Source organism: Salvelinus namaycush, chromosome 11, assembly GCF_016432855.1.
Source record: "Salvelinus namaycush isolate Seneca chromosome 11, SaNama_1.0, whole genome shotgun sequence".
Taxonomy (NCBI): domain Eukaryota; kingdom Metazoa; phylum Chordata; class Actinopteri; order Salmoniformes; family Salmonidae; genus Salvelinus; species Salvelinus namaycush.
Window position 1 is genome coordinate 24,385,075 of NC_052317.1, and position 20,373 is coordinate 24,405,447.

General features: G+C 43.0%; 1 protein-coding gene across 1 annotated transcript in view; it reads left to right on the forward strand.

Annotated features, from left to right (window-relative positions):
* The window catches only part of LOC120055304 (histone-lysine N-methyltransferase 2C-like), a 112,808-nt gene that overhangs the window by 21,056 nt on the left and 71,379 nt on the right, over positions 1 to 20,373 (forward strand). The window contains exons 4-6 of the mRNA XM_039003179.1: positions 11,697 to 11,856; positions 15,261 to 15,500; positions 17,300 to 17,528. Coding sequence (XP_038859107.1) covers positions 11,697 to 11,856; positions 15,261 to 15,500; positions 17,300 to 17,528 — 629 coding nt within the window. The remainder of the gene's footprint in view (positions 1 to 11,696; positions 11,857 to 15,260; positions 15,501 to 17,299; positions 17,529 to 20,373) is intronic.

Genomic DNA, 20,373 nt, shown 5'->3' on the forward strand with positions numbered 1-20,373 from the left:
GTCTGTCTCGCGCTCTCTCTCTCTCTGTCTGTCTCGCGCTCTCTCTCTCTCTGTCTGTCTCGCGCTCTCTCTCTCTCTGTCTGTCTCGCGCTCTCTCTCTCTCTGTCTGTCTCGCGCTCTCTCTCTCTCTGTCTGTCTCGCGCTCTCTCTCTCTCTGTCTGTCTCGCGCTCTCTCTCTCTCTGTCTGTCTCGCGCTCTCTCTCTCTCTGTCTGTCTCGCGCTCTCTTTCTCTCTGTCTGTCTCGCGCTCTCTTTCTCTCTGTCTGTCTCGCGCTCTCTCTCTCTCTGTCTGTCTCGCGCTCTCTCTCTCTCTGTCTGTCTCGCGCTCTCTCTCTCTCTGTCTGTCTCGCGCTCTCTTTCTGTCTGTCTCGCGCTCTCTCTCTCTCTGTCTGTCTCGCGCTCTCTCTCTCTCTGTCTGTCTCGCGCTCTCTCTCTCTCTGTCTGTCTCGCGCTCTCTCTCTCTCTGTCTGTCTCGCGCTCTCTCTCTCTCTGTCTGTCTCGCGCTCTCTCTCTCTCTGTCTGTCTCGCGCTCTCTCTCTCTCTGTCTGTCTCGCGCTCTCTCTCTCTCTGTCTGTCTCGCGCTCTCTCTCTGTCTGTCTCGCGCTCTCTCTCTCTCTGTATGTCTCGCGCTCTCTCTCTCTCTGTCTGTCTCGCGCTCTCTCTCTCTCGCATACTCTCTCTCTCTCTCTCGCACACTCTCTCTCTCTCTCTCTCTCTCTCGCACACTCTCTCTCTCTCTCGCACACTCTCTCTCTCGCACACTCTCTCTCTCGCACACTCTCTCTCTCTCTCTCTCTCTCTCTCTCTCTCTCTCTCTCTCGCACACTCTCTCGCACACTCTCTCTCGCACACTCTCTCAAATTCAAATTCAAGCTGCTTTATTGGCATGAAAAACATTGTGTCAATATTGCCAAAGCAACAATGTATACAATATACATTGTAATAAAATTATAAACAATAACAAATAATAATATAAAATGGTAGTAAATAATAATACAAAATTAAATACAAAAATAACAACAATATAGTATAAATGTAATAGATATGAAAAGCTAAACATGGAAAATGAAACTATAACTAACTTATAACTAAATAACTGTCGTTTTCACCATTACATCAGTACTACAACTACCATCATCATTACTACTACTACTACTACTACTACTACTACTACTACTACTACTACTACCACCACCATCATTACACTGCTATCATTATCATCACTACTATTTGGAATGATAAACAACAATTATATAAATAACAATAATAACAACAATAGTAATAACAATAATAGTAATAATAAGTAAGTTACTATTAACTATGCAGATGTTATTATCCAGTGTCCCTCAGGCTATGACAGGCAAATACATATTTGGCTGCAAGAGGAGCCATTGCTCCTTCGCCCATGAGTATTTTTGGTTTTTCCTCTGGGTTTAGTAAGTTAAAATTTTGAATAAATGTAGTCATTTCTGTGAATAATGAATCTCTTGGTGAGGAATATTTCTCACAGTAAAGGAGAAAGTGCATCTCTGTTTCTACCTCCCCTGTCGTGCAGTGACCACGTACACACTCCTCTTTGGGTAGCCATGTTTTTTTATGTCTGCAAGTTTCTATTGCCAATTGGTGGTCACTCAGCCTGTACTTGGTAAGGATCTGTCTCTGCTTCGTATCTCTGACAGAGTAGAGATAATCAGCCAGTTCATATTCTCTGTTTAGGGTCAGATAGCATTTTAGTCGGCTATGGGATTTTGTTTAGTTTTTCCAATGTTGTAAATATGAGTCCTTTGATTGGTTCATGATTTTGTTTATTGGAATTCTTTTGAAGCAGTGCTGGTGTCAGCTTGGTTGGTTAGGTCCAACACCAGCTGACTGAGAGGGCTCGCTTCTGGGCTCACTCAGCTCTTGGGTTTGAAGTGCTTTAAATTGCAGACTTGAATTTGGACATGAATTGAGATGTAGGCAAAATTTTAATGATCTTTTCTGTATTTTTATTACCACTGGAAAGCGGCCCAATTCTGCCCTACATGCATTAGTTTGTGTATTTCTCTGGACTTTTCCAACAGAATTCTGCATGTAGGGCTTCAATTGGATGTTTGTCCCACATATTAAAGTCCAGTTTGACTGGCCCCCAAACCTCACTTCCGTAAAGAGCAATTGGTAGGATTATACTGTCAAATATTTTGGTCCAAATTCTAATTGGGATGTTGATATTGAAAAATTTCATTTTTATTGCATATAATGCTCTTCGGGCTTTTTCTTTGAGTGCATTCACTGCCATATTAAAGTTTCCCTATGCAGATATGGTCAGACCAAGGTATGCGTAATTTTTTGTGTGTTCAATTATGGTGGTGTTCAGGGTGAATTTATATTTGTGTTTCTGACATCTGTTTTTTGGGGGGAAAATCATGATTTTTGTTTTTTACTGCCAGGGCCCAATTATGGCAATATTGCTCTAGAATATTAAGGTTCTTTTGAAGACCTTCTTTGGTTGGTGATAGAAGTACCAAATCATCAGCATATATATAGCAGGTATTTTACCTCTGTGTGAGTCCTGGGGCTGGAGAATGGTCCAACATGTCTGCTAATTCATTGATATAAATGTTGAAAAGATTTGGACTCAAACTGCAGCCTTGTCTCACACCTCGACGTTGTGAAAGGAATTGTGTTCTTTGTTTTTTTTTTTTTTTTTTTTTTTGCACACTTGTTTTTTGTGTACATACATTTTATTAAGTCATACACCTTACCACCAAGCCCACTTTGGAGAATTTTGTAGAATAGCCCTTCGTGCCAAATAGAATCGAATGCTTTTTTAAAAGTCAATAAAGCAAGCAAAGATTTTGCCCTCTTTTTTTTGGTGGATGTGTTTATTAGTGTGTCTAAGGTGTGTATATATGGTCAGTAGTGCGATGGTTGGGGAGAAAGCCAATTTGACATTTACTCATCACATTTTTTTCCTTGAAGAATTTTATTTCTTTAATTCAAAATGCCACAGAAAACCTTTCCCAAGTTGCCGTTTACGCAAATTCCCCTGTAATTATTGGGGTCTGATTTGTCTCCACTTTTGTGGATTTTGGAGATGAGCCCCTGGTTCCAGACATCAGGGAAGCAGCCAGAAATTAAACCATGTTGAACAATTTTAGCACAGCATTTTGCAACTCAGGTGTGCTGTTTTTCAGCATTTAATTTCTGATGTTATCTAGACCACAAGCCTTCTTTGATTTTATAGATTTGAGCTTTTCATTTAGTTCTAGGATGTTCATTTTTTCTTGAATTTCTAATTGGTTTAGTTGTAAGTCTTTTTGTGGGATGTTTTTATATAGATTATCAAAATAAGTTTTCCAAATTCCTACATATTGTATGGCTAATTCTTGTGGCTTTGTCGTGCTTGTTCCACATGTCCCAGAACTGATTTTGGTCAATTGCGTTTTCAATTTCATCAAGTGTCTTGTTGGTATAATTCCATTTCTTGCGTTTCAGTGTTTGTTTATACTGTTTGAGTTTCAAAGTATTCATAGCGTAGTTCTGGGTTGTTTTGCTGCTTATGCTTTTCATTTGACATATGTCTTAGGTGTTTTATAATTGTTTTACATTTGTTATCAAACCATTTTTCAGAAACGTTTTGATTCTGATGTTGCATTTCTTTGGTTTTCTCAAATTTGCTTTCGATGCTGCTTTTTGGAATATGCAATTTGATGTTTCGAACCATCTATGTGAAGCTTGCCACAATAAGGATTAGCCACAATAGTGGACTTCGCGGTTAGCCTCCAAAATAAAGGTATGGCATAATTCTACTATTTGTATTCATTTGCATTACTGTCAATGACAAACCTTTATTTTGAAGGCAAACCTCAAATTCCGCTATTGTGCCAGATCATTATTGTGTCTAGCTTCACAACACATAACTCGATGCGGTTGAGCCTCACTCGCCAGATGAAGCTAGCTGGCTGTTTATAACGTTAGCTTTGGGCAACAGGGTTAAGTAGCTGGCTAGCTATTTATTTTCATGAACTGAAGTTCAATTTCAATAGGGGAACAACAAGTGGCAACCTAGCTAATACTTACTCACAAGGATTCCTAAATCATCACTAAGAATAATGAAAATGACTGCAGGTTCTACTGGTCATTGTTTTCAGGCTAGTTGTATTGGTGCTAGCTAGGTGCCAAGCTAAAACTAGCTACCCCAGAAGTTGCGGTCGAACAAATTATGCTTTATTATTGTACACATCGTCCGTGGCCGGTGTTTGCTTGTTTGCAGACTTTTTTGTTCAGCCTTGACAGTGCTATTGTATCTTTTATGACACGCAAAGACCCAAACGGCATTCCATAGTATGTATGTCGTGAAGCTAATAGCAGTGATGCTAATACTGTGTTACTCCGGTAGGGTAACATCTGAAAAATAGCGCACTTGGTAGTGTGTACCGGTGCTCGACCAGTTGGCGAAAGCCAACATCACCCACGACAGAGAACGATTGATTGTCAAGGGCAATGAATTCCATTATCTTGGCTTTAATGGATTTTGCCTTTGAGTTGTCTCGCTGAAATTTGTTACTCTTTCAAATGACTGCTCGACTTGTTGACTGCTCGATCCACACAGCAGACATTGTGGGCTAGTTTAGGAATGCTGTGACGCACATATAGCGCAACATTTTACGTGGCGTCATTACGCCATGTACCTACGTTATATAGGTATGTACATCGGTTTTGCACATCGGGGTGTTACCGATGTTGCCATTTTCAGCTACAGCGGCTTGCGAAAGTATTCACCCCCTTGGCATTTTTCCTATTTTGTTGCCTTACAACTTGGAATTAAAAATATATTTTTGGAGGATTTGTATCATTTGATATACACAATATGCCTACCACTTTGAAGATGCAAAATATTTTTTATTGTGAACAAACAAGAAATGACACAAAAAAACAGAACTTGCGTGCATAACTATTCACCCTCCCAAAGTCAATACTTTGTAGAGCGACCTTTTGCAGCAATTACAGCTGCAAGTCTCTTGGGGTATATCATTAAGCTTGGCACATCTAGCCACTGGGATTTTTGCTCATTCTTCAAGGCAAAACTGCTCCAGCTCCTTCAAGTTGGATGGGTTCCGCTGGCGTACAGCAATCTTTAACTTCTTACGGGCAGGTGGGACGGTAGCGTCCTACCTGGCCAACATCCGGTGAGATTGCAGAGTGCGAAATTCTAAAATACTAAACTAAAATATTTAACATTTTTGAAAATATATGTGTTATACATCAAACTTCTTGTTAAGTCATACCACAGATTCTCAATTTGGTTGAGGTCTGGGCTTTGACTAGGCCATTCCAAGACATTTAAATGTTTCCCCTTAAATCACTCGAGTGTTGCTTTAGCAGTATGCTTAGGGTCATTGTCCTGCTGGAAGGTGAACCTCCGTCCCAGTCTCAAATCTCTGGAAGACTGAAACAGGTTTCCCTCAAGAATTTCCCTGTATTTAGCGCCATCCATCATTCCTTCAATTCTGACCAGTTTTCCAGTCCCTGCCGATGATTAACATCCCCACAGCATAATGCTGCCGCCACCGTGCTTCACTGTTGGGATGGTGTTCTCGGGGTGATGAGAGGTATTTGCGCCAGACATAGCGTTTTCCTTGATGGCCAAAAATCTCAATTTTAGTTTCATCTGACCACAGTACCTCTTCCATATGTTTCGGGAGTCCCCTACATGCCTTTTTGCGAACACCAAACGCCTTTGTTATTTTTTTCTGGCCACTTTTCCGTAAAGCCCAGCTCTGTGGAGTGTCCGGCTTAAAGTTGTCCTATGGACAGATACCCCAATTGCCGCTTCAGGGTTATCTTTGGTCTCTTTGTTGCCTCTGATTAATGCCCTCCTTGCCTGGTCTGTGAGTTTTGGTGGGCGGCTCTCTCTTGGCAGGTTTGTTGTGGTGCCATATTCTTTCTATTTTTTATAATGGATTTAATGGTGCTCCGTGGAATGTTCAAAGTTTCAGATATTTTTTTATAACCCAACCCTGATCTGTTCTTCTCCACAACTTTGTCCCTGACCTGTTTGGAGAGCTCCTTGGTGTTCATGGTGCAGCTTGCTTGGTGGTGCCCTTGCTTAGTGGTGCCCTTGCTTAGTGGTGTTGCAGACTCTGGGGTCTTTCAGAACAGGTGTGTGTGTGTATATATGTGTATATATATATACTGAGATCATGTGACAGACCATGTGACACTTAGATTGCACACAGGTGGACTTTTTTAACTAATTATGTGACTTCTGAAGGTAATTGGTTGCACCAGATCTTATTTATGGGCTTCATTGCAAAGGGGGTGCATATACAGTGGGGAGAACAAGTATTTGATTCACTGACGATTTTGCAGGTTTTCCTACTTACAAAGCATGTAGAGGTCTGTCATTTTTATCATAGGTACACTTCAACTGTGAGATACGGAATCTAAAACAAAAGTCCAGAAAATCACATTGTATGATTTTTAAGTAATTCATTTGCATTTTATTGCATGACATAAGTATTTGATACATCAGAAAAGCAGAACTTAATATTTGGTACAGAAACCTTTGTTTGCAATTACAGAGATCATACGTTTCCTGTAGTTCTTGACCAGGTTTGCACACACTACAGCAGGGATTTTGGCCCACTCCTCCATACAGACCTTGTCCAGATCCTTCAGGTTTCGGGGCTGTCGCTGTGCAATACAGACTTTCAGCTCCCTCCAAAGATTTTCTATTGGGTCTGGAGACTGGCTAGGCCACTCCAGGACCTTGAGATGCTTCTTACGGAGCCGCTTCTTACGGAGCCACTCCTTAGTTGCCCTGGCTGTGTGTTTCGGGTCGTTGTCATGCTGGAAGACCCAGCCACGACCCATCTTCAATGCTCTTACTGAGGGAAGGAGGTTGTTGGCCAAGATCTCGCGATACATGACCCCATCCATCCTCCCCTCAATACGGTGCAGTCGTCCTGTCCCCTTTGCAGAAAAGCATCCCCAAAGAATGATGTTTCCACCTCCATGCTTCACGTTTGGGATGGTGTTCTTGGGGTTGTACTCATCCTTCTTCTTCCTCCAAACACGGCGAGTGGAGTTTAGACCAAAAAGCTCTATTTTTGTCTCATCAGACCACATGACCTTCTCCCATTCCTCCTCTGGATCATCTAGATGGTCATTGGCAAACTTCAGATGGGCCTGGACATGCGCTGGCTTGAGCAGGGGGACCTTGCGTGCGCTGCAGGATTTTAATCCATGACGGCGTAGTGTGTTACTAATGGTTTTCTTTGAGACTGTGGTCCTGCTCTCTTTAGGTCATTGACCAGGTCCTGCCGTGTAGTTCTGGGCTGATCCCTCATCCCACCTCATGATCCCTCATCCCATCTTCCTCATGATCATTGATGCCCCACGAGGTGAGATCTTGCATGGAGCCCCAGACCGAGGGTGATTGACCGTCATCTTCAACTTCTTCCATTTTCTAATAATTGCGCCAACAGTTGTTGCCTTCTCACCAAGCTGCTTGCCTATTGTCCTGTAGCCCATCCCAGCCTTGTGCAGGTCTACAATTGTTATCTCTGATGTCCTTACACAGCTCTCTGGTCTTGGCCATTGTGGAGAGGTTGGAGTCTGTTTGATTGAGTGTGTGGACAGGTGTCTTTTATACAGGTAACGAGTTCAAACAGGTGCAGTTAATACAGGTAATGAGTGGAGAACAGGAGGGCTTCTTAAAGAAAAACTAACAGGTCTGTGAGCCGGAATTCTTACTGGTTGGTAGGTGATCAAATACTTATGTCATGCAATAAAATGCAAATGAATTACTTAAAAATCATACAATGTGATTTTCTGGATTTTTGTTTTAGATTCGGTCTCTCACAGTTGAAGTGTACCTATGATAAAAATTACAGACCTCTACATGCTTTGTAAGTAGGAAAACCTGCAAAATCGGCAGTGTATCAAATACTTGTTCTCCCCACTGTATATGCGTTTTTATTCTTTGTTTTGAATTTGCTGAGGACTGGGGTAAAGTCATTTTCTCTGATGAATCCCCTTACCGATTGTTTGGGGTATCCGGAAAAAAGCTTGTCCGGTGAAGACAAGGTGAGCGCTACCATCAGTTCTATGTCATGCCAACAGTAAAGCATCCTGAGAACATTCATGTGTGGGGTTGTTTCTCAGTCAAGGGAGTGGGCTCACTCACAATTTTGCCTAAGAACACAGCCATGAATAAAGAATGGTACCAACACATCCTCCGAGAGCAACTTCTTCCAACCATCCAGGAACAGTTTGGTGGCGAACAATGCCTTTTCCAGCATGATGGAGCACCTTGCCATAAGGCAAAAGTGATAACTAAGTGGCTCGAGGAACAAAATATCTATATTTTGGGTCCATGGCCAGGAAACTCCCCAGACCTTAATCCCATTGAGAACTTGTGGTCAATCCTCAAGGCGGGTGGACAAACAAAACCCCACAAATTCTGACAAACTGACAAGCATTGATTATGCAAGAATGGGCTGCCATCAGTCAGGATGTGGCCCAGAAGTTAATTGACAGCATGCCAGGGCGGATTGCAGAGGTCTTGCAAAAGAAGGGTCAACACTGCAAATATTGACTCTTTGCATCAACTTCATGTAATTGTCAATAAAAGCCTTTGACACTTATGAAATGCTTGTAATTATACTTCAGTATTCCATAGTAACATCTGACAAAAATATCTAAAGACACTGAGGCAGAGTTTCAAAGTATTCATAGCGTAGCTCTGGGTTATTTTGCTGCTTATGTTTTTCATTTGACATTTGTCTTAGATGTTTTCTAATTGTTTTACATTCGTTATCAAAAAAAAACATTTTAAAAAGGTTTTGAGTTTTCTTTCTGATGTTGTATTTCTTTGGTTTTCTCAGGTTTGCTTTTGATCCTCTTTTTTTAACATTCAATGGATGTTTCTAGGAGCCGAATTGACATCTTATTTATTGTTGAGTTATTGAAGACCTGTATAGAGTTGATTTCATTTGAGTTTGTTTCATTTAATTTCTCTGCACTGTTTGAATCCTATCTGTACGATTTGTACATTTTGTTGGGCTGTTATTTTGAGTGAGTATTGCTGGTAAAAACAAACCAGAAACACTTTGATCTGACAATGGTGTCTGTGGTCTGACAGTGACACTAATGGAGGAGGGGTCCATGTCAGTGATGTCATGCCGCTCTCTCTTTCTCTCTCTCTCTCGCACTCTGCCTCTCTCTCTGCCTCTCTCTCTGCCGCTCTCTCTGCCTCCCTCCTGCTCTCTCTCGCTGCCTCTCCCTCGATCTCTCTATAGTTGGAGGGATTCTGTTCATTTTGCCAATGGCTGTTTGTTCTCAGCTGTGTGTGCGCGTTCGTGCTGGGGGTGAGAGTTGTTATTTTACCTTGCTTTAACAATGGGTATGGATTTTTTTTGTTCGAAGTTCCCAATTCTGAATAACAAGTTACACAATCACTATTCTGTTATTGCATTTAAAGACTGGCCTCTAAAGTTCCAATATGGCTGTTCTTGCAAAGCTGACTCTGTAGTAGCATACTTGCTGCTTTCTCACCAGTTAGTTGGATCAAAATGGAACTTAACTCACAATGTGTCTTTAAAATAGTCTTGGCCTTTCGTGCGGTGTGCACAACTGAGGTCAAGAACATACAATCTATGAATAAATGGGTCTACACCGAGGTCATGACATAACATTATTACCTATCCTTCCTGTGTCTGTCTGACTCTCCTTTCTTGTAACGTTACCATTTCTTTCAAGCCTATCGCCATAGCCATTGGTTATTCATACATTGCTGAAAACCTGAACACGGAACTCTAAACTACCGGTCCAAAGTTTTGGAACACCTACTCATTCAAGGGTTTTTCTTTATTTGTACGATTTTTTACATTGTAGAATAATAGTGAAGACATCAAAGCGATGAAATAACACATATGGAATCATGTAGTAACCAAAGAAGGGTTAAACAAATCCAAATATATTTTATATTTGACATTCTTCAAATATCCACCCTTTGCCTTGATGACAGCTTTGACACTCTTGGCATTCTCTCTCATCAAGCTTCACCTGGAATGCTTTTCCAACAGTCTTGAAGGAGTTCCCACATATGCTGAGCACTTGTTGGCTGCTTTTCCTTCACTCTGCGGCCCAACTCATCCCAAACCATCTCAATTTGGTTGAGGTCAGGGGATTGTGGAGGCCAGGTCATCTGATGCAGCACTCCATCACTCTCCTTGGTAAAATAGCCATTACACAGTCTGGAGGTGTGTTGGGTCATTGTCCTGTTGAAAAACAAATGATAGTTCCTCTAAGCCCAAACCAGATGGGATGGCATATCGCTGCAGAATGCTGTGGTAGCCATGCTGGTTAAGTGTGCCTTGAATTCTAAATAAATCACCAACAGTGTCACCAGCAAAGCACCCCCACATCATAACATCACCACTCCATGCTTTATGGTGGGAACAACACGTGGAGATCATCCGTTCTCCCACACCGTCGTCTCACAAAAACACGAGCGGTTGCTCCAGACCAAAGGACAAATTTCCTCTGGTCTAATGTCAATTGCTTGTGTGTCTTGGCCCAAGCAAGTCTCTTCTTATTATTGGTGTCCTTTAGTAGTGGTTTCTTTGCAGCAATTTGACCATGTAGGCCTGATTCACACAGTCTCTTCTGAACAGTTGATGTTGAGATTTGTCTATTACTTGAACTCTGTGAAGCATTTATTTGGGTTGCAACTTCTGAGGCTGGTAACTCTAATGAACTTATCCTCTGCAGCAGAGATAACTCTGGGTCTTCCTTTCCTGTGGCGGTCCTCATGAGAGCCAGATTCATCATAGCGATTGTTGGTTTTTGCGACTGCACTTGAAGAAACTTTCTAAGTTCTTGAAAATTTCCTCTGACTGACCTTCATGTCTTAAAGTAAGGATCGACAGTTGTTTCTCTTTGCTTCTTTGAGCTGTTCTTTCCATAATATGGACTTGGTCTTTTACCAAAAAGGGCTATCTTCTGTATACCCCCCTACGTTGTCCCAACAACAGATTGGCTCAAATGCTTTAAGAAGGAAAGATATTCAAAAAATTACCTTTTAACAAGGCACACCTGTTAATTCAAATGCATTCCAGGTGACTACCTCATGAAGCTGGTTGAGAGAATGCCAAGAGTGTGCTAAGCTGTCATCAAGCCAAAGGGTGGCTATTTTGAAGAATCTCAAATATAAAACATATTTTGATTTGTTTAACACTTTTTTGTTTGTCAAATAGTAAAAACAAAAAGAACCTGCTCTGTTTGTCTGATGTGTGTCATTGGTGGTTCTGTCGACGTTGTTGTTGTCATATGTGACAGGCAGCCTGCCTCTGGGGTCCCCTTGGGTTTACAGCAATCAGTGCTCTAGCATATGGTCTCCAAATTCCCACCATCCATCTCTTTCTCTAACAAAGGGTGTGTTTATGTTTCTGACCTGGAGTAAACTGCATGGAAGAAAAGTCAAGACCAGTCAACTTTTTCAGTCAGAGGGTTCATGGCCCTATTCTCAATCACTTTTGTTGGATGGGTGATTACTTCAGGGCATGGTTTGAAATGTCATGTCAACCATTGACACAAATATACTTGACTGGTAGGATTATATGGAAACATACTGGTGAGATTCTAAGGTTAGATATTCATGTTTCTCTGCCCCTAAACCCTGTCCCCTGTGTCTCCATCCACCATCAGATACACCAACCCAGCAGCCGGTGGAGAGTGTGGAGGTGGGGGCCACTGAAGGACCAGGGGAGGGGGAAGAGAAGCCCTCTTCTCCCCAGGTCCAGAGCCCTCAGACTGGTGAAGCAGCGGAGCTTTCTGGTTCTATCACCAACAAAGGAGTTAAAAGCAGGTCAGTCTGAGAGTTCCATCACAGCAAGTCATGGCTATGGGGGGTGGATCTGTGTTTATGTACTGTGTATGTTGATTCATGTGATACTTTTGGTCATGTAGTGTATGTGGACAGCTGCTTGTTCCATCTGTTCCATCTCATTCCAAAATCATGGGCAATTAGTGCATTCGGAAAGTATTCAGACCCCTTCACTTTTTCCACATTTTGTTACATTACAGCCTTGTTCTTAAATGTATAAAATATTTTTTCCCCCTCATAAATCTACACACAAAAACCCTTAATGACAAAGCGAAAACAGGTTTTTAGACATTTTTGCAAGTTTTATTACAAATGAAAAACAGAAATACCGTATTTACATAAGTATTCAGACCCTTTGCTATGAGACTCGGAATTGAGCTCAAGTGCATCCTGTTTCCATTTATCATCCTTGAGATGTTTCTACAACTTGGTTGGAGTCCACCTGTGGTAAATTCAATTGATTGGACAGGTTTTGGAAAGGCACACACCTGTCTATATAAGGTCCCACAGTTGACAGTGCATGTCAGAGCAAAAACCAAGCCAGGAGGTTGAAGGAATTGTCCGCAGAGCTCCGAGACGAGAGGATTGTGTCGAGGCACAGAACTGGGGAAGAGTACCAAAAAAATTCTGCAGCATTGAAGGTCAACCAAGAACACAGTGGCCTCTATCATTCTCAAACAAAAGAAGTTTGGAACCACCAAGACTCTTCCTAGAGCTTGCTGCCCGGCCAAACTGATTCATCAGGGGAGAATGGCCTTGGTCAGGGAGGGGACCAAGAACCCGATAATGGAGCATCAGAGAGATGTAGAGATGGGAGAACCTTCCAGAAGGACAACCATCTCTGCAGCACTCCACCAATCAGGCCTTTATGGTAGAGTTGCCAGACGGAAGACACTCCTCAGTAAAAGGCACATGACAGCCCGCTTGGAGTTTGCCAAAAGGCACCTAAAGGACATTCAGACCATGAGAAACAAAATTCTCTGGTCTGATGAAACCAAGATTGAACTCTTTGGCCTGAATGCCAAGCGTCAAGTCTGGAGGAAACCTGGCACCATCCCTACAGTGAAGCACGGTGGTGGCAGCATCATGCTGTGGGAATATTTTTTAGTGGCAGGAACTGGGAGACTAGTCAGGATCGAGGGAGAGATCAACAATGCAAAGTACAAAGAGATCCTTGATGAAAACCTGCTCCAGAGCACTGAAAACTTGATTTTTCAGTTTTTCTTTTTTGATACATTTTCAAAAATGTAAAGAAAGCAGTTTTTGCGTTGTCATTAGGAAATCAAATCTAATTGTATTGGTCACATATACATATTTAGCAGATATTATTGCTGGTGTAGTGAAATGCTTGTGTTCCTAGCTCCAACAGTGCAGTAGTATCTAACAATTCACAACCATACACACATCTAAAAGTAAAATAATTATGGGGTGTTGTGTGTAGATATTTAAAAAAAAAAATCAATTTTAGAATAAGACTGTAACGTAACAAAATGTGGAAAAAGTCAAGGGGTCAGAATACTTACCGAATGCACTGTATATGGAGTTGGTCGCCCCCTTTGCTGTTATTACAGCCACCACTCTTTTGGGAAGACTTTCCACTAGATGTTGGAACATTGCTGCAGGGACTTGCTTCCATTCAGCCACAAGAGCATTAGTGAGGTCGGGCACTGATGTTGGGCAATTAGACCTGGCTCGCAGTCAGTGTTCCAATTAAGTCCAAAGGTTTGAGGTAGTTGAGGTCAGGGTTCTGTTCAGGCCAGTCAAGTTCTTCCACACCGATCTCGACAAACCATTTCTGTATGGACCTTGCTTTGTGCACAGGGGGCGTTGACATAGTGAAACAGGAAAGAGCCTTCCCCAAACTGTTGCGACAAAGTTGGAAGCACAGAATTGTCTAGAATGTCATTGTATGCTGTAGCGTTAAGAATACCCTTCACTGTAACTAAGGGGCCTAGCCATGAACACCAGCCCCAGACCATTATTTCTCCTCCACCAAACTTTACAGTTGTCACTATGCATTCGGGCAGGTAGCGTTCTCCTGGCACCCACCAAACCCAGATTAGTCCGTCGAACTACCAGATGGGTGGTGCAGCGTGATTCATCAACCCAGAGAACGTGTTTCACTGCTCCAGTCCAATGGCGGCGAGCTTAACATTGCACATCCTGATCTTAGGCTTGTGTGCGGCTGCTCGGCCATGGAAACCCATTTCATGAAGCTCCCGAAGATCAGTTCTTGTGCTGACCTTGCTTCCAGAGGCAGTTTGGATCACTGTAGTGAGTGTTGCAACCAAGGACAGACAATTTTTACGCACTTCAGCACTCGGCAGTCTCATTCTGTGAGCTTGTGTGACCTACTACTTTGGGGCTGAGCCGTTGTTGCCCCTAGACGTTTCCACTTCACTTATAGTGTGCCGGGGAAGCTCTAGCAGGGCAGAAATTTGATCAACTGACTGGTTGGAAGGGTGGCATACTATGACGGTGCCACGTTGAAAGTCACTGAGCTCTTCAGTAAGGCCATTCTACTGCCAATGTTTGTCTTTGGAGATTGCATGGCTGTGTGCTCGATGTTATACACCTGTCATCAACAGCTGTGGCTGAGATAGCCGAAGGGGTGTCCACATACTTTTGTGTATATATGGTGTATGTATCCATCTGTCTTCATCAGTACACATTCAGTATGTAGACACCACAGCTTGCATCCATATTCTCATTTATGGACAAATACACACATGTACGGGGGCATCTCCGGTGTGTCAGAACATTGAGTTATCAGCCGGGAGTGGGAACAGGAACATTACCCCCCCCCCCCCCCCCCTCGTCATAGGTGCCACTCTGTTAAAGGTTGTAATCAATCTTTCAGACTGACTGCATTGTCGATGCTGGTGATGGAGGATAGAGGGGCGGGCGCACCGACCAGTTAGGCAGGCAGCATCTCTCCAGGGATCTTATTAACAAACCCATCTCCTCCCTCAGAAACCAACCTGATAAATATGTACAACCTGCTCTGGTCTGATCTGCCTGGCTTGGTTTACTTTCCTTCACTCCCAGCCTGTCTGCCGCTCTCTCTATGGCGGCTCGAGGTCCTCTGTTTTGGATCCTCGGATGAATGGATGTTGCTTAATCTATTGATTTGAGTAGATGTGTATCAAAGGCCCGTACTATGTGTAACTTTCAATTCCCACAGATGTTTGTTGTAAGAAAGGAATACTGTTGGGAATTGCAACACAAATATAGACGTGTGTGTGCACCCTTGCTTTGCTCGCGCCTGACCATGCCATACCAAACTGAAGAGAAGTAATTCACGGCCAGCCACTGACCATGATGCATGGCTGAATGTCCCACTGGGTATATATAATTAACTGACAGTCCCTCTCTCCCTCTCTCAGTGAGCAGCTCTGTGCCTTCTGTTACTGTGGCGGCCGCAGTCTGCTGGGTCAGGGGGATCTCCGAGTGTTCGACTCCTCGCCTGGACACGAGCGCAATGCGACAGGAGGAGGAGGAGGCCAGGCCAACGACCACAGCAAGGCCAGCAAAGGATACGGCAGAGATGACAGCGGTGTTGACAGAACCACTCAGCCCAGCGATGCAGCCGGAGATGCCAGCTCAGGACAGAGGGGCACACAGAAGTAAGTAGGCCTGGCTGGCTGGATGACACAGCTGTCTGAAATGGTTTGGCTGGTAGAGCTAGCCTGGTCCGGTCTGGGCGGGCAGGGATGGTGAAATCTGTGATGGCCTATGTAACTGGTTAATGAGCAGTATGGAACGAGAGCTGGGCTCTCTGCTGCTTTGATGTCACAGGCTGTTTATTTGGCCTGTCCATACAGAGACTCCTGTCCGATACAGACTCCTGTCCGATACAGACGCCTGTCCGATACAGACGCCTGTCCGATACAGACGCCTGTCCGATACAGACGCCTGTCCATACGGCCTTGCCAATACAGACGCCTGGACAGGGAGTGAGCAACATGACACAGAAACATCAAAACAAAGGGACACAAAAACAGCAGCAAACAAAGATGTGTGTGCAACATGTCATCATAGTGGATGATTTCAGCTGGCAGCTGAACTCTGTAATCTCAGAGTTGATGTCTTGAGTGTCTGCTAATGTATTGCATATGTGTGGAGTAAGTGCTTTGTGTACTATTTCATCCTCTCTCCTGTGTCAGAGGAAGGGTCTGAGTGCGTATATGAATGTTCGTGAACCCCACCTCACCTCTCGCCTCACATTGTGCTAATGTGATCAATTATCTGAGAGGGTTCCAGACATTAACTCTGAACTTTCCAGGGCTAAATTAGCACCCTTTCCCTCGCAAATGAAATCAACAGTCCACACGCAGGGCAGAGAGGCCTGCGCATTCACTCTCCTCACAGGCCTTAATGGATGACCATACTCTGACTTAGCAGGTCATATTAGCACTCTGCTCTTGAAAGCTAAATTAGCGCCGCTCTGCTCCCTCTTGGCAAGCCTTTTCTGCCTGCTGGGGTCCCCAATGGTCCTACTATGCCATGTAGAGTAAGACTAACACGTAAGTGTGTGTGCGCGTACTGTGCACTGTGCCAACAAAGGACCCTCCCTGGACGTGTTTTGGACAGCTGTCTAATTTGTTTGGGATCTTTGGAGCCAATAGTGTGTCTCCCTGGGGTCCCTGTGACGTAATGTGCACAGAGAGCACAGCGTACATATACACACACACCCACCCACCCACCGCAACACCCCTGGCAGCGATCCAACGGAAGCCAGGCATTATTGTTGGAGCAGTGTGATTGGTTGGGTCTCTAGGCTAGACTGTGCCACAGAGAGCGAGAGGGTGGGAAGAGGACGGAGGGTGAAGAGGAGGAGGAAATTTCAACAAAAAGGATAGAGGATGGAATTGAATACTAGTCTATTTCGCACAATATGTAAGCTCCGGTCAGGAGGGCCATAACAATGACAAGGCATTATACAGTGAATATCATTATAACTTCTTCATCCTCATCCTAGCCCTCAGTCTCTCAGTTTTGGCTGTTTGTGTGTTTACTGTTTACTGAAACCAACTAGTTCTTTTAAATGCTAATTCCCTCTTGCCATATTTTCCGCATGCTCGGCAACTCACTAGAGCAGGGACTCTGTGAACCGTTTCCCTTTCAGCAGATTTTATGAGACAGAACAGCCAGCCTCTTGTGTCACGACCCCCTTTCACCCCTCCTCCTCCTCTACTGCTCTCTCCCTTCTCTGCTCTCTAACATTTTTCCACTCATCCTATCTCTCCTCCTCTCTTCTCTGCCTTATTTCTTCTCATTTATGCTTTGCATCACTTTTAATATTTTGTTTTCTATCCCTCTTCTTTCCTGCCCAGCTTGCCTCACTTTGCTTTTTCAACTCTTTCTACCTCCGCCTCATCTCCAGTTATTTTAACTCATCTCTCCCTCTTCATCTCTCTTCCAGTGGAGCTGAGAGCCATGGGGAGTTACCAGACCCAGAGAAGGCCAGCAGGTTGTGGGATGAGCTGGCTCACGTGGGCCTCCCAGGAGATGTGGACGTCCAGTCTTTCTTTGAGGAGTCGGGGCAGTGCTTGGCGCATCACTCTTGTGCGTTGTGGTCACAGGGTGTGTGCGAAGGCGAGGGACAATCACTGCTCAACGTGGACATAGCCATCGACTCAGGGAGCACAGAGGTGAGCAGCCCACAGTCCTCTCATGATAAAATGTCTAAGTAAAGGGGATTATACACTCTATAGAGAATATGATTTAACTGTGTCTATATATAAGGGTTTCCGTTAGCAAAATGTGGCCGCGGACATTTGACCATCAGCATTTTAATTTACCGGTCATTTGAGAAATTTACCAGACCCATATGTAATGCATTGGCTGTGTAACCTAGTTAGGGCGTCCACCCACTTGCTCAGAATGTCAGAAATCAAATTTAGATTGCAAAGGTGTGTGTCCTTCTTACCGAAATCGATGTGAATTTGAAGATGCTAGAATAACTGTCCACATTTACAAGATGAGTAATGAACAGCAAAATCACTAGTCTATGTCAATCTACTATCCCGCATAGTTGAAAAGTGTACCTATTCTGTTGGTCAGCTTGTCGTTCTATGTGAGAAAGAAATGGCCTATTCCAAACAGACTCTGGGACAGTTGGTATTTGGTATTTTTGAAGGATCCCATTTAGCTGTTGCAAAAGCAGCAGCGACTCTTCCTGGGGTCCACACAAAACATGACATAATACAGAACATTAATAGACATCTCAAGGACAGAACTACATCAATTGAAAACAAGGCATACGTGCCTACATATCAATACATATACACAAACTATCTAGGTCAAATAGTGGAGAGGTGTTGTGCCGATTGGTGTTGCTTTATCTGTTTTTTTAGGTTTGCTGTTCAGGTTTGCTGTTCATTTGAGCAATATGAGATGGAACGGAGTTCCATGCAATAATTGCTCTATATAATACTGTATGCTTTTTTGAAAATGTTCTTGATTTGGAGACTGTGAAAAGACCCCTGGTGGCATGTCTGGTGGGATAAGTGTGTGTCTCAGAGCTGTGTGTAAGTTGACTATGCAAACAATTTTGGATTGTCAACACATTGTTTCTTATAGAATTAAGAAGTGATGCGGTCAGTCTCTCCTCAACTCTTAGCCAAGCGAGACTGGCACGCATAGTATTTATATCAGCCCTCTGATTACAATGAAGAGCAAGACATGCCGCTCTGTTCTGGGCCAGCTGCAGCTTAACTAAGACTTTCTTTACAGCACTCGACCACACGACTGGACAAGAATCAAGATTAGACAAAACTATAGCCTGCAGGACTTGCTTTTTGCAGTGTGGTGTCACTGCAAAAAGCAAGTCTTTAAGGGTTTCAGTGACTTCATTAACAGTGGTTACTGATGCGTATATGGTTGAATCATCAGCATACATGGACACACATGCTTTGTCTAATGCCAGTGGCAGGTCATTGGTAAAACTAGAAAAGAGTAGAGGGCCTAGAGATCTGCCCTGCCGTACACCACACTTTACATGTTTTACATGAGAGAAACTTCCATTAAAGAAAACCCTTTGAGTTCTATTAGATAGCTCTGAATCCACGATATGGCAGAGGTTGAAAAGCTGGAACACATACGTTGCACTGAAATCTAACAGTACAGCTGCCACAATCTTCTTATTATCGATATCTTTCAACCAATCATCAGTCATTTGTGTCAGTGTAGTACATGTTGAGTGCCCTTCTTTATAAGCATGCTGAAAGTCTGTTGTTCATTTGTTTACAGAGAAATAGCATTGTATTTGGTCAAACACAATTTTTTCCAACAGTTTGCTAAGAGCTGGCAGCAAGCTTATAGGTCTGCGATTAGATCCAGTAAAGGCCGCTTTACCACTCCAGGAGAGTGGAATGACTTTGGCTTCTCTCCAGGCCTGAGGAAAAATACTTTCCTCTAGGCTCAGATTAAAGGTATGACAGATAGGAGTGGCTATTGTCAGCTACCATCCTCAGTAGCTTTCCATCTAAGTTGTCAATGCCAGGAGGTTTGTCAATATTGATCGATAACAATCATTTTTCCATCACTTCCACACTAACTCTGCTTTTCTTTCATTATTTGTTTTTTTATGCATGAGTACGATTACTCTCTGTTCGTTGTTGGCATTTCCTGCCGAAGTTTGCCCACTTTGCCAATGAAGTAATCCTTAAAATAATTGGCAACATCAAATTGTTTTGTGATAAATAAGCCATCTGATTCGATGGAATTAATCTTTCTGCCCATAATTTCATTTAAAGTATTCAAGTTTTTGTTCCATCATTCTTTATATCATTGATCTTGGCTTCATAATACAGTTTCTTCTTCTTTTTGTTGAGTTTAGTCACTTCATTTTTCAATTTGCAGTAAGTCAGCCAGTCAGATGTGGAGCCAATCCTTTTGCCCCATCTCTTTCAACCATTCAGTTTTTCAATTCCTCATCAATCCATAGCGCCTTAACTGTCAGTTTCTTAACAGGTGCATGTTTATCAATAATTGGAAGAAGCAATTTCTTAAATTCATCAAGTGCAGCGTCTGGATGCTCCTCATTAATCACATCAGACCAACAAATATTTTTAACATCATCCACATAAGAGTCACAGCAAAATCTTTTGTATGATCTCTTATACACTATTTTAGGCCCAGCTGTTGGAACGTTGGCTTTCCGGGATATATATAGCCACTATATTGTGATCAATGCATCCAATGGGTACAGATACAGCTTTAGAACAAAGTTCTACAGTATTAGTAAAAATGTGATCGATTCATATGGATGCTCTTGTTCCTGTAGTGTTTGTAAACACCCTGACAGGTTGATTAATAACCTGGACCAGATTACAGGCACTGGTTACAGTAAGAAGCTTTCTCTTGAGCGGACAGCTCGATGAAAAACAGTCAAGATTCAGGTCCCCATGAAAGTAGACCTCTCTGTTTACATCACATACACTGTCAAGCATTTCACACATATTATTTAGATATTGATTGTTATTACTTGGTGGC